This window comes from Mustelus asterias, chromosome 3 (genome assembly GCF_964213995.1).
Source record: "Mustelus asterias chromosome 3, sMusAst1.hap1.1, whole genome shotgun sequence".
In the NCBI taxonomy this organism is placed as follows: domain Eukaryota; kingdom Metazoa; phylum Chordata; class Chondrichthyes; order Carcharhiniformes; family Triakidae; genus Mustelus; species Mustelus asterias.
In genome coordinates this window covers 22,532,362-22,547,145 of record NC_135803.1, presented here as the reverse complement: position 1 = coordinate 22,547,145, position 14,784 = coordinate 22,532,362, and the positions used below count along the sequence as shown (strand labels likewise).

Sequence of the window (14,784 nt, the reverse complement as noted above, 5' to 3'; positions counted from 1 at the left end):
AGTGTCCCTTGATCACCAATCTCCTCTCTGTGGAAACAATTTAGGTGGGAAATCTTCTATGAATGAGCTCTGGGCTTGGCAAAGTTCCCCGATCTCCTGCCTGTGGGAACAGGCCCTTTGGCCCTCCAAGCCTGGCGCCACTCATGTGCCCAACTAGACCATTCGTTTGTATCCCTCTATTCCCAGTCTGTTCATGTGTTTGAGTTTGTGCATTATTCATGTAAATTGAGTTTGTGTCTTTATATGCTCTGTTTGTGAACAGAATTCCCACTCACCTGAAGAAGGGGCTTGCAGCTCTGAAAGCTTGTGTGGCTTTTGCTACCAAATAAACCTGTTGGACTTTAACCTGGTGTTGTTAAACTTCTTACTGTGTTTACCCCAGTCCAACGCCGGCATCTCCACTTCTATGGCTAAGCCAGTTCTCCACCCATCCAGCTAGCTCACCTTTTATCCCGTGAGATTTAACCTTTTGCACCAGCCTGCCATGAGGGACCTTGTCAAACGCTTTACTAAAATCCATATAGACGACATCCACGGCCCTTCCCTCGTCAATCGTTTTTGTCACCTCCTCAAAAAACTCAACCAAATTCGATTCCCGATTTGGGTGACTGTGCGGAGTCTGCACGTTCTCCCCGTGTCTTCGTGGGTTTCCTCCCCCAGTCTGAAAGACGTGCTGGTTAGGTGCAGTGGCCATGCTAAATTCTCCCTCGGTGTACCCAAACAGGCACCGGACTGTGGCGACTAGGGGATTTTCACAGTAACTTCATTGCAGTGTTAATGTAAGCCTACTTGTGACACTAATAAATAAACTTAAAACTTTGAAGTAAGATATTAGTCAACTCATATTTGATAGAAAGTCATTCATCAGTTATGTACTTCTCTTTCTGTAGTGGTGATTATTTGGACAATTACTTTGAGTTTGTTGGAGTGAAGAGTTGCCAGGAAGTTCAATCTGTGTACATCATGATCTGGCTGGTAACCGTGCTGAATGTGTCCGCCTTCATTTTGGGAATTATCACCACTGCCATTCTTGGTAACTTTAAAAACACGGTAAGACAATGTAGACTTGCCAAGAGTTATTTGAACTTCAATAATAGCTGTTTATTTATTTCAGGTGCAGCCAGTGGTCAATGTATTTATAGAATGTATGCTTAGATTTTTTTGATGTCCTTTAATATCCGGAGGTCTCCAACATCACAGAAGTCAGTCTTCAGCCAACCTGATTCACTCCACATGATGTGAAGAAATGGCTAAAATCACCATTTATAGCAAAGGCCCTGACAACATCCTGGCTACAAGTACTGAAAACTTGTGCTCTAGAATTAGCCTCCCTCTAGCCAAGCTGTTACAATACACTGGCATCTACTTGCGGATGTAGAAAATTGTCCAGGTATGTCCTGTCCATAAATAGGACAAATTCAATCTGGTCATTTAGTCCACTAGTCTACTCTTAGTCATCAAGAAAGCGATGGAAGGTGTTGTTGACAAGGCTGGAGAGTGGCTCTTACCAGCAGGAACCTACTTACTGATTTCACTCAGGCTTCCTGGCTCCAGGCCCCATTGCAGTCTCGGTCCAAACATAGACAAAAGAGGTGAATTCAAGTAGAGAGGGTGAGTGTCTGTCGTTGACCTCAAGGCACCATTCAGCTGAATGTGTCACTAAGGAACCCTCGGAAAATTGAAGTCAATTGAACTGGGGGAAATTTGTCCCATGGTTAAACTCACACCTAGCGCAAAGTAAGAAGTCTCACAACACCAGGTTAAAGTCCAACCAGTTTATATTGTATCAATAAACCTGTTGGACTTCAACCTGGTGTTGTGAGACTTCTTAATGCACCCACCCCAGTCCAATGCCGGCATCTCCACATCACAGCTAGCTCAAAGGAAGTTGAGGTCACTGGAAGTCAATCATCTCAGCCTCAGGACATCACTGCAGAATTCCTCAGGGTAGAGTCCCAGCCATCTTCAGCTGCTTCATCAACGACCTTCCCTCCATCATAAAGTCAGAATGGGGAAGTTCACTGGGGGTTGCAAAGAGCTCCGTGCTATTTGCAGATCATTAGATATCTCCACATGCAGCAAGACCTGGACAACATTCAGACTTGGGCTGGTAAGTGGCCACACAAGTGCCAGGCAATGGCCATGGAGCGGCACGGTGACACAGTGGTTAGTACTGCTGCCTCACAGCGTCAGGGACCCGGGTTCAATTCTGACCTTGGTCCACTGTCTGTGCGGATTCTGCATGTTCTCTCTGTGTCTGCGTGGGTTTCCTCCGGGTGCTCTGGTTTCCTCCCACAGTCCAAAGATGTGTGGGTTAGGTTGATTGGCCATGTTAGATTGCCCCTTAGTGTTGGGGCATTGGTAGGGTAAATACATAGGGTTGCAGGGATAGGGCCTAGATGGGATTGTTGTTGGTGCAAGTTGGAGGCCGTATGGCCTCCTTCTGCACTGTAGGCATTCTATGATTCTTCTATTTCCATCAAGCAAGAATCTAACCATCTCCCCTTGATATTCAATTGCATTCCCATTGTTCAATTCCCCACTATAAACATCCTGAGGTTTACCATTGATTAGAAACTGGACCAGCCAGATAAAAACAAAAGCAGGACAGAGAATGGGAATTCTGCCCAGTCACCTCCTGACTTCCCGAAGCCTAGCCACCATCTATAAGGCACAAGTCTTGTGGCACAAGTGGCAGAATACTCTCCATGATGAGTGCACCTCCAACAATACTGAAGAAGCTCAACACCATCCAGATCAAAGTAGCCCCTTGATAGGACCCAATCCACCATCTTAAACATTCACTCCCTGCATTGTGGCAGCAGTGTGTACCATATACAAGATGCACTGCACCACCTTACCAAGTCCCCTTTTAAACACCTTCTGAACCAAAGACCTCTACCACCGAGAAGCACTAGGGTAGCAAGTGTACGGAACAACACCATTTGCAAGTTACCCTCCAAACTACACACCATCTTGAACTAGAACTTCACCATTACTGGGTCAGAAACCTGGATCTCCCTTCCTAACAGCGCTGTGGGTCTACCTACACCATATGGACTGCAGTGGTTTAGAAAAAAATCATAATTCTCAAAGGCAGTTAGGGATGGCAACAAATGTTGGCCTTGCCAGCAAGGCTCTAAACCCATGTAGGAATAAGAAAAGATGTTGCTACGTTACAGTAGGGCTGGTTTTTGCACGAGGTCTCCTGTCAGACACTTTACCAAATGGGTTGGATATACAATGTAGTATATTTCCTTTTTGTATCCAATCAGTGAACACCGAGAAAAAATGTAAAACTTGCCGAATCCAGTTTTTCCTTGTCCTCTCCCTCAGACGTCTTTATCCCAGTTTGATATTCAATATGGACAAAGTCCATGCTATCTGTTGTTTGCAGGAGGATCCTGCTTCAGAAATGTTGCTCTGGAGAAGTCTCGAGGTCACACGCGTTTGTCTCCTATTCTACTCCAGTTTTGGGGCAATGGTTTAAGTTTCTGCTTAAGTTCATTTTTAGTAACTGGAGGGACAGAGAAAATACACACATACTGTTAAATCTGGAGCATCCCAAGTTAATAATTGCGTCCCAGTTCACTTCCCTCACACTTCATGCTTTTCCTAACTTCCTTCATTGGTGATATCAATCATCATTCAGTTTGCATTTGACATTGAAATTTTTTCAGCTAATTCCTGACAAGCCACCAAGTAACATCTGTGATAGGAGACATCAGCTCCAGAAGGGTAAATAGTTAGGGGTAATTGTAGGCCATTTATCTCTGCCTGTTAGCTTTTTAAATTGATTCATTCATTTTAGGAGGAAAGCAGGATCAAGGCCATTAGGGCGGCACGGTGGCACAGTGGTTAGCACTGCTGCCTCACAGTGCCGGGGACCAGGGTTCAATTCCGGCCTCCACGCTGTCAGTGTAGAGCTTGCACATTCTCCCCGTGTCGGCGTGGGTTTCCTCCGGGTGCTCCGGTTTCCTCCTACAGTCCAAAGCTGTGCGGGTTAGGTGGATTGGCCATGCTAAATTGACCCTAGTGTCAAGGGGATTAGCAGGGTAAATATGTGGGGTTATGGGAATAGGGCCTGGGTGGGATTGTGGTCGGTGCAGACTTGATGGGCTGAATGGCCTCCTTCTGCACTGTAGGGATTCTATGATTCATCGAATCAATGGAAATCAGATACCAAGCCTACAACTAGAATTTCATTTACAGATAAAAATATTAATAAGTTAAAGAATTTGAACACACTGTTGGAAAACACTAAAGATAACAATATTTATAGATGAGAGTGTTTAATCAGGTACCAGCTTCAATCATTCAAGGGACATGTGTTTTGTGGAGCTGAAAGTCGAGTGACTTGTGTATCATTTTCATGTGGCTCAGAGTAATACTGTGCACTTTGATAGAATTGATACTATCGCACCTTGTGTTTGTCAAATCTTTTATTAATTTGTTCTCTATTTCTCGGGAAATGTTGCTCTTTTTAAAAAAGAACAACTACAGCACTGTACTGTGAACTTAGTTGGAATATATAAAGTACTTTTTCAGCCAACACAATAACTGCTGTGAAGCTTATCTTAACCAACAAAGCTTTGCAACTTTCTTTCTGTGCTTTTTCAAGGCGTCTCTCATTGGACCTGAAGGTAGTATCCAGCTCTTCAACATTCAAAATTCCAGACATAAGGTCAAGGAGCAGACGCAGATCCAGCCCTCAGTATCTCCAACAGCACCTCTGCTACAACAAGAACAAGAGGTAGACGCAATGTTGCAGATATGTGCTTCGTTTTGTGCATGTTTTTTAAGAAGTTTGCATATTATTCCAATGTGTATCCACCAGTGATCCATAAAAAGTGTCAAATAATTTACGATTTTGACCAAATACGCTAATTGGATTTGGTGACAACTTCTCATTGCCTGCAAAAGGTCAGTGAAGAACTCTTTTCCTTTTCCATTCAGATACTAACATCAGTTAAAATAGGCAATGCCCTTCCCTGGACTTCCTATGTTAGTCCATTGTGAAATATGAACCCTTCATCATTTCCAGTACAGGATCAAACATGGATTACCCATGTACATGTCTGCATTAAAATAAATCTTCCATTGCTTAACTAGATAAACTGTAAAATTGTAGAATAGAACTGAAAAAGTGCCAAATAAAATGTGCGGAAACAAGCATGATGCAACAACCAACTTTTTATCCAATTTGTGGTCACACTGTTTCATTATATGATTGATCTGATCTCGAACAGATTAATTTGTGTGTTATCATCACAGTTCATGAGCTGAAGACAAGTCCAGCTGGTACAGGAAGCTCGCCCTGTCTCTGAACTTGCAAACAATTATCAAGGTGAAACCAGCTGGAGATTCTCTTGTTTCAAGGTAAAATGAGGCAGGAATCATAGAATCAGTGCAGAAAGAGGCCATTTGGCCCTTGAGTCTGCACCGACAACAATCCCACCCAGGCCCTATTCCCGTAACCCCATGCATTTACCCTGCTAATCTCCCTGACACTAAGGGTCAATTTACCACGGCCAATCCACCTAACAGCATGTCTTTCGGATTGTGGGAGGAAACTGGAGCACCCAGAGGAAACCCACGCAGACACGGGGAGAACGTGCAAACTCCACGCAGACAGTCACCCAAGGCCGGAATCGAACTTGGGTTCCTGGCGCTGTGAAGCAGTTTGAATCGAATTGTCCAAATTTCTTAGTCTGTAACAGGACATTGTAAAAAATTGGTTATCGGACCTTAACAAAAAAAAATAGCAAAGAAATTTCAAGCACTCACACATCCTTCTCTCAGTGATAATAACTAGTGATGGAAGTGCACTGGTGTATGTACATTCCTATTGTAAAAATTAACCTGTGTTATGAAAATACTTTCAGATTATTATATTTTACATTTGTATTAATCATGGGAAAATATACATTTTTTGAAAATACAAAGGGCAGATTTAGCGTTGCTCATTCGCCATTGGGGCAAATCCATTATGGCCACTAAATCTCATGAGAAGGCCAGAACGGGATTTGTGCCGATGCGACCTCAGTTTGAGATCTTCCCCAACCCCTGCCGGGGACGTGATCAAGTTCACGCCCTTAATATTTAATACACTGATATATACTTACTGGCCTTGACGCCATAATGTCCGCCCATGCCTTATCCTCCCACCCAGTTGGCATGCTGCCACGCTAGTGCAAATCACTACTGGCTTTCAAAAATGTGAACCAGTTGTGATGGCCACCCCAGAGGCGTGGAGGTGAGTATGGCCCTGGGGTAGTGATGGATATGACTGGACAGTCACCATGGTACTGCCAACCTGGCACTGCCAAGGAGAGCCCTCTGGGGAGCCCCAATGTGAGAGTGGGGGGGTTGTTCCCTTAAGGGTGTGGGAGAGGGCCCAATGGTTGCTGGGGGGGGGGGGTGGTTGTGCCTGCATTAGGGTGGGCCTGAGCCAGAAACTGTGAAAGGGGAGTGTGGGGGGAAAGAGGGGGGGGGGGCAGTGCCATGAGGGGGAGGGTGGTTCCAGTGAGGGTGGGGGGCCGTGCCACTGATGGGTGGGGGGAGTGCCCCGATGTCGGCGATGGGGGCAGGTTAGCGGGACGAAGTCTGCTAATTGCGATGCTTGAGCGGTGTTGGGGGAGGGAGCCCTAATCATTGCATGGTATGGGGCTGCCTTTCTGCGTGTGGGGTTGGGGGATATTCCCATCAGGGGATCCTGATCTCCATATTCGGGGGGGGGGGCCTTTAATTTACCTTTGAGATCGAGGTACCCTTTAAAAAGGCGACTCCGCCTCAGAATCCTGGCCTTGTCAGCATGTTTAGGCCCCGCCCCCCCAGCTGGCTGTGTGAATCTCACAGCACTCTGAAATTGCACAGCTAGGGGGAGGGCATGCTGTTTAATCAGGCGGGAAACGGTGTCTGGGAAGCTGGAGAGTTCCACACAGCGTAACCTACCTGATCCAACACACTGTGCAGCTTTGGGAAAATTCTGTCGAAAGTGTAAATCAATGCTGTTTGTCTTTCTCTCTTCAGAGATCCTCTGTTCATTACATGTCAATGCCAGTGGCTGCACCTCTGCCTTGCTGCAATCTTAACCATGCGAAGATGGACAGCAACCCTCCACCATTTGCCCCATTGTATAATTTGTTACCAGATGAATCAATGGGGTATCCAATATGATCAGTTATTGTCTGCCTGCACCTAAACTAACCCAGCCATAAAACTTTAATTTACAGATCTGAGGTTTAAAAAAATTAGACTTGAAGAGGTAGATCACAACCTTGCCTGATGGTGTGAAACAGGTGATAGTGAATAGGCAGCACTCTCCTGACCTTTATTTCCATTGACTGCAACATAGAATAAAATATAATGGTCACTAACTCCCTAATCACCTGTTTGACAATGTCACAAAATCAAGATCTAACCTATGATTGTTTTAGTCATTGTGTGATCCCTGTGGCACACATACCATGGACAAAACAATGTTTTTTTATATATTAAACCATTGTAAATATTTATATCATACAAATGTGTATTTTCAATATATTATCTGTTTAATAGAACTCATTTATAAAGTATCGATCATTCCAGACTGCAATACATTCCTGTTACTCTTGTAATTATAACCTGCAGTTAATCTGATTCCCAGCCCGTAAGGAACACTACAAGGTGTCATAAGACCAATGGATTTCAGCTTCCAAAGGACAAAGGACAATCATCCTTATTATATTTGCTACCTTGAATTGATTATATTTTTCAGGATGAATTATTCTAGCTTTCCTGAGTTCTCTCCTGCCCTCCTTAATCCTCCATAAACTTGTGCCCATCAAAAACACTGCCGCCTGTATCCTAAATCGCACCAAGTCCTTTCCCACCTATGACCCTTGCGCACGCTATCACACATTGGCTCCCAGTCTACCAACGTCTTTATCTTTCAACTGCCGTGCACCTCCTGATCCCTGTAACCTCCTTCCGCCCTGCAGCCCTCCAACATCTCGATGTTCCTCCAATCCCGTCTCTTGTGCCTCTTCCACTTCCTACAACTGACAACTATTGGCCGTGCAGTCAGGGCCAGATTCTGGACAGACTCGTCTAACCTTTCCTCCTCCTTTGAGACGTAAATAAACTGATTTCTTTTCTTTGCAAGCTCTGGCTTCAGTTTCACGCAAGAGTCACAGGAAGTGGGGGATGGAACACCTCCAAGAGACTGATTCATTCTTTGATCTTGCGTGAAGAACACAATGATTTCACCATGTGTTTTGTTTAACTGCGTGTGAACTCGCACCCAACTTCATCAAGCTATCGTTCAGCAAATACTGAACTTACTATTTTTAATTGCATTTATATCATGAAACCTTATTTCAGTGTGAAAAGGGTTTGCCATATCAATGTTAATTTGTAGAATATAAATATTAAAATTTTCAAATGTATGTTTTGCCCTTTTGTTGAATTTTTCATGTTGTTACATGAAAGGAATTGAGGGACCAATTAGTATTTCATGCTAACCATTCTATGGCAGAACTAATCTAGAGATTCCATAGGAGGTGACGCTTGCCTCTTGCCAATTTTCATTGGTTCACCATTGGCAGCCATGCCTTTAGATGCCGAGACCGTAAGCTCTGGAATTCCTTCCCTAATGGAGCCAATGCCTCCCGCCATTATTAAAAAGAAATTTACCAACTGAGTTTTTCTTTATTTGTTCATGGGATGTGGGCATCGCTGGCTGGGCCTGCATATGTTGCCCATCCCTAATTCCCCTTGAACTGAGTGGCTTGTTCAGAGGGCATTTAAGAGTCAACCACATTGCTGTGGATCTGGAGTCACATGTAGGCCAGCCCAGGTAAGGACGGCAGATTTCCTTCCCTAAAGGATATTACTGAACCAGATGCGTTTTTACCACAATCGACAATGGCCTCATGTTCGCCATTAGACTTTTAATTCCAGATTTTTTAATTGAATTTAAATTTCACCATCCTACCAATGGTGGGATTTGAACCCGGGTCCCCAGAACATTACTCTGGGTCCATGGATTACTAGCCCAGTGACAATACCACTACGCCACCACTTCTCAAAGTGTTAACCAGATGTTGATGATTGGCCACCTGTCATAGGAAGCACCCAATTTTCATTTCAGTTGAACTCCATGAACCGCAAGCAACATCAATGACAGGCAGCCAATTCACAAAGACAGCTCTCTGACTGAGAGGCAACCTTATAAAATCCACCCCTAAACTCCAAGCTTAGCATAAAAAATTGGATGGAAACCCAACAGTTTAGAATTGATGTTGCATCTTTCGTGACACTGTTTGCTGCTCTACATTATTTTTCTTCTCGTGGCCTTAACACTGAATGAACTGAGGTGTCTCCTGATTTTCTTCCTAATAATGTCCTGCATTATAGGCAATGGCCTTCTACTCTCTACGAATTGGAAGGAAACTTCTGTCCTGGAAAAATGGACATGTTAATAGTGTGAACAACAAAAGGGCGGTGGCACAGTGATTAGCACTGCTGCCTCACAGTGCCAGGGACCCGGTTCAATTCCCGGCTTGGGTCACTTTCTGTGTGGAGTTTGCACGTTCTCCCTGTGTCTGCGTGGGTTTCCTCTGGGTGCTCTGGTTTCCTCCCACAGTCCAAAGATGTGTGGGTTAGGTGGACTGGCCATGCTACATTGCCCCTTAGTGTCAGGGGGACTCGCTAGGGTAAATGCATGGGGTTGTGGGGTAGGGCCTGGGTGGGAAAGATTAAAAGTTAAAGTTGATTTATTAGTCACAAGTAGGCTTACATTCACACTGCAATGAAGTTACTGTGAAAATCTCTTAGCCGCCATACTCGGGTGCCTGTTTGGGTACACTGAGGGGCCATTTAGCATGGCCAGTTCACGTAATCTGCACATCTTTGGACTGTTGGAGGAAACCGGAGCACCGGAGGAAACCCACGCAGACATGGGGAGAACGTGCAAACTCCACACAGACAGTGACCCAAGCCGGGAATCGAACCCAGGTCCCTTGCGCTGTGAGGCAGCAGTGCTAACCACTGTGCCACCAATTGTAGTTGGTGCAGACCCGATGGATTGAATGGCCTCCTTCTGCACTGTAGGGATTCTATGAAAATGCATTGAGTATACCATCAGATCCTATCTCACACTTAATTTCAGTGCCTTTTGACATAAGCAACGCCATCTCTACGATGCAATCGCAGTGAAAGTTTTGTTTCCTTGTGTGGGGTCATTAAGAGGTGATAAAAGACACAAGTATAATCATATTTGACTAACTTGATCAAATTCTTTAGGAAGTAACAGTGAGGGTTGGAGTGTTTGAATACAGGAGTGTAGTGTATTCTAGCATTGACAGAGAAAGGGTGATTTACTTACTGACTGACCTCTGCTGTTTTTATAATTCCCTGAACATGTTCTATAGCATACAGATCAAAATGCCTCAACTGAATGAAATGTTTGCACCCTATTATCCACTTCTTTGCTTTGCCTATGCTAAGTATTTAAAATATGTTTGCACAAAGAAAATGGAGTTCTTTGCCTTACCAGTTCCCTAACAGCAACATCTAGCTGTTAGCTGTAACTACCATCGAACCCCAAGTAACGACAAACTGATTTCGCCACCAACATTGATAGGCACTAGACCCTACCGATTACTTCCATATGTATTTGATTTGTTTTATTATTGTCACATGTGTTGGGATAGAGTGAAAAGTATTTTTTCCTGCGCACTATACAGACAAAGCAAACTGTTCATAGAGCATATTGTTCATAGGACATAGGGGAGAAGAAAGGAGAGGGTGCAGAATGTAGTGCTACAGCCATAGCTGGGGTGTAGAGAAAGATCAACTTAATATAAGGTAGGTCCATTCAAAGGTCTGATGGCAGCAGGGAGGTAGCTGTTGTTGAGTCGGTTGGTACGTGATCTCAGACTTTTGTATCTTTTTAAAAGTAAAATTTATTTTATTTATTAGTCACAAAAAGTAAGGCCTACATTAACACTGCAATGAAGTTACTGTGAAATTCCCCTAGTTGCCACACTCCGGTGCCTGTTTGGGTCAATGCACCTAACTAGCACATCTTTCAGACTGTGGGAGGAAACCGGAGCACCTGGAGGAAACCCACACAGACACGGGGAGAATGTGCAAACTCCACACAGACAGTGACCCAAGCCGGGAATCAAACCCGGGTCCGTGGTGCTGTGAGGCAGCAGTGCTAACCACTGTGCCAAAGAAGATGGAAGAGAGAATGTCTGGGGTGTATGGGGTCCTTGATTATGCTGGTTGCTTTTCCGAGACAGCGGGAAGTGTAGACGGAGTTAATGGATGGGAGGCTGGTTTGCGTGATGGACTGGGCTACGTTCACAATCCTCTTGCGGCCTTGGACAGAGCAGGACACATATCAAGCTGTGATACATCCGGAAAGGATGCTTTCTACGGTGCATCTGTAAAAATTGGTGAGAGTCATAGCGACATGCTGAATTTCCTTAGCCTCCTGAGAAAGTAAGGTTTAGCAGAGTCTGGCTGGAGTATGTGGTTCCAAACAATATTGAAAAAGGCTGGCTCCAGGTTAGAGAATTTCATTTCTTCCCATGATCCTGCTGAACCTTCCTAATCTCAACCAGGAACCTAATCATTTAGTCTCTAATCTGAATCTCTTATTAACATCCAGTAGCCTAATCCTAGAATCAGACCACATTGAATTATGCCCTCAAATCAGTTTCTTCCCTCTGATCAGAGTTCAATAACTTTGAGGTCTTTTTTCCACAGGCTGTCATGTCTTCAACAAGAATTTTTATAGTACAGATTGAAATAACAAATCCACTAAATTGTTATTCTAATTCAGGTCTGCTCTACAAAATGTATGTTACTTCACCTCAGATATAAATCTAGTGCAAATAAGCTTTACTGAGATATTTTATTTCAATACACAAACTTAAATAAATTTAAAAATGCCATAAAGTAAGCCTGAGAGGAAGTTTATATTACGAGTCTTGTTTAAAAAGGAGAAAGTTTTTTGGTGAGCAACTTTTATATACATTAACGTTGCTGTGCAAATTACGTTCTTGTACCCAAGTCGAGGTCATTAACATGAGAAACATCTCTGCAAATTTCTTTCCGGTCAGAGAAAACAATCACCACAACTATTCTGTCCCTTAACCACTCTCTGCATTCATGTTCCCACTATCCCTTTATTCCCATCAGCTTTAACTGTGCTGACACGTCCATTACGTGATACTTTGTGTAACATGATTTGAAAGTTTTCATACATACACTATGGTTCAACCACTCCAACCCTCACTGTTACTTCGCTAAAGAATTTGATCAAGTTAGTCAAATATGATTAGTCTTTAACAAATCCATGCTATCTTTCATTATTAGTCCATATGCTTCCTCGTGTCCGTTAATTTTGTTCTGGATTATTGTCTCTAAATGTTTACCTAGTTCAGGCTGATCTGCAGTTGTCGGGTTTTAACAGGGTGTTACATTTTCAGTCTTTTAACGCCCCCCCCCCCCATATCCAAAAAGCATTGTAGTCAGAACATTTCCAATTTCCAGCCTTACCTCCCTCAGTAACCGAGAGTGCATCCCATCTAGGCCAGGTGACTTTTCTACTTTGCCGACTGCTAACTGAAGTGCCTCCTCTTTGTCTAATTTTATTCTATCCAACATTACTATCACCTCTGCTTTTAATGCTACATTAACATTATCCTCCAGGGACTGTATAAGTAACTGTAGAGAAGACAACAGCAACATTCTCATTTAGTACTTCAAAAATGCCCTTAGAACCACAGGATTATCTTCTTTTCAGTTCCTAATTGGCACTTTTGTGGTATGAATGCCATGTAGCAGCCCCAAGTCTGAATATTGTCCAGATCTTGCACGGCATCTTTCATTATCTGAGGAGAGTGGAACTAACACTGTACTTGTCAGTGAACATCCCCAATACTCACCTTAGGATGGAAGTAATGTCATTGATGAAGCAACTGAAGGTAATTGAACCAAGAACCCTGCCCTGAGGAACACCTGCAGCTGGGGCTGAGATGATGGACCTCTAACAACCATGACTTTGTGCTGGGTATGACCCCTGATTCCTGGTGACTTCAATTGGATTGGGCTTCTTGATGCTATAATTCATCAAATCAGGGCAGTCACTCCCATCTCACCACTGGGATTCAGATCATTTGCCCTTGCTTGAGAAGTCTGGAGCTGAGTGGCCCTGGCAGACGCCACACTGAGCTCTGGCGAGCAGTTTGTTGGTGATTTACCATCATTGACAGTCCCTCGAAACAAGGATAACCTCTTCCAGGCTTCGTGATTTGTGTTCTCAGGTGGCCAATCCTGGAGCCATAGATCTTTGGGCAGAGAGAACAAGGATTGCCCTAACAAAGGAGGGATTCGCAAGCTGGGTTCACTCTCTCCCCTCTTTATTTTTGTTGCTTCTTTGTAGCCAAGATTATGCAGTCAAATTCTGACTGTCTTATGGCTTGTTGGCTGAGGAACTGCCACATTTTTGATTTGATTTGATTTATTATCGTCACATTGGGATACAATGAAAAGTATTGTTTCTTGCACGCTGTACAGACAAAACATACTGTACATAGAGAAGGAAAGGAGAGGGTGCAGAATGTAGTGTTACAGTCATAGTTAGGGTGTAGAGAAAGATCAACTTAATGCAAGGTAGGTCCATTCAAACTCTGATGGCAGCAGGGAAGAAACTGTTCGTGAGTCGGTTGGTACGTGTCCTCAGACTTTTGTATCTTTTTCCCAACGGAAGAAGGTGGAAGAGAGAATGTCCGGGGTGCATGGGGTCCTTAATTATATTAGCTGCTTTTCCGAGGCAGCAGGAAGTGTAGACAGTGTCAAAGGGTGGGAGGCTGGTTTGAGTGATGGACTGGGCTTCGTTCACAATCCTTTGTAGTTTCTTGCGGTCTTGGATAGAGCAGGAGCCATACCAAGCTGTAATACAACCAGAAAGGATGCTTTCTATGGTGCATCTATAAAAGTTTGTGAGACATACCAAATTTCCATACTCTTCTGAGAAAGTAGAGGCATTGGTGGGCTTTCTTAACTATTGTGTCGGCATGGGGTAGACCAGGACAGGTTGTTGGTGATCTGGACACCTAGAAACTTGAAGGTCTCGACCATTTCTATTTCACCCCCATTGATGTAGACAGGGGCATGTTCTCCTCTATGCTTCCTGAAGTCGATGACTATCTCCTTCATTTTATTGACATTGACGGAGAGAGTATTGTCATCGCACCAGTTCACCAGATTCTCTAACTCTTTCCTGTACTCTGCCTCGTCATTGTTTGAGATCCGACCCACTACGGTGGTGTCATCAGCAAACTTGGAAATCGAGTTGGAGGGGAATTTGGCCACATGGTCATAGGTTTATAAGGAGTATATAGTAGGGGTCTGGTAGCAAGTTCTCCCTACTGATGTCAATTTATCCCCTTTTTCACATGGCCTTCAGAGTGCCTTGAAAATGTTCTCCATGTCCCCAGAGATCAGGTGCCATCCTTAAGTTATGAACAGAGAATCTGCTTTGGTAGCCAATTAGTTGGCATGTGGATGCAATGTCCAAACCAGCCTGATAAGGTGGAAGATTAGAGATTGTTTCCATTGGTCAGGGAATCTAAAACTGTCAGGGAATCTAAAACATGGGGGCACAGTCTCAGGGTAAGAGAGTGAATCATTTAGGACTGAGATGAGGAAAAATTTCAAGGGCTTGTGAATCTTTGGAATCCTCCAGCCCAGAGGGTTGTGGTTGTTCCATTGTTGAATAGTCAA

The 14,784-nt window shown here is 43.9% G+C and overlaps 1 protein-coding gene across 1 annotated transcript in view; it reads left to right on the top strand.

Annotated features, from left to right (window-relative positions):
- Window positions 1-8,428, top strand: part of LOC144483139 (transmembrane protein 255B) — a 62,982-nt gene extending 54,554 nt beyond the window's left edge. Inside the window, exons 7-9 of the mRNA XM_078201931.1 lie at window positions 891-1,050; window positions 4,622-4,753; window positions 7,033-8,428. Of these exons, the coding sequence (XP_078058057.1) occupies window positions 891-1,050; window positions 4,622-4,753; window positions 7,033-7,179 (439 nt within the window). The 3' untranslated portion in view covers window positions 7,180-8,428. The remainder of the gene's footprint in view (window positions 1-890; window positions 1,051-4,621; window positions 4,754-7,032) is intronic.
- The last annotated feature ends 6,356 nt before the right edge of the window (window positions 8,429-14,784 follow it).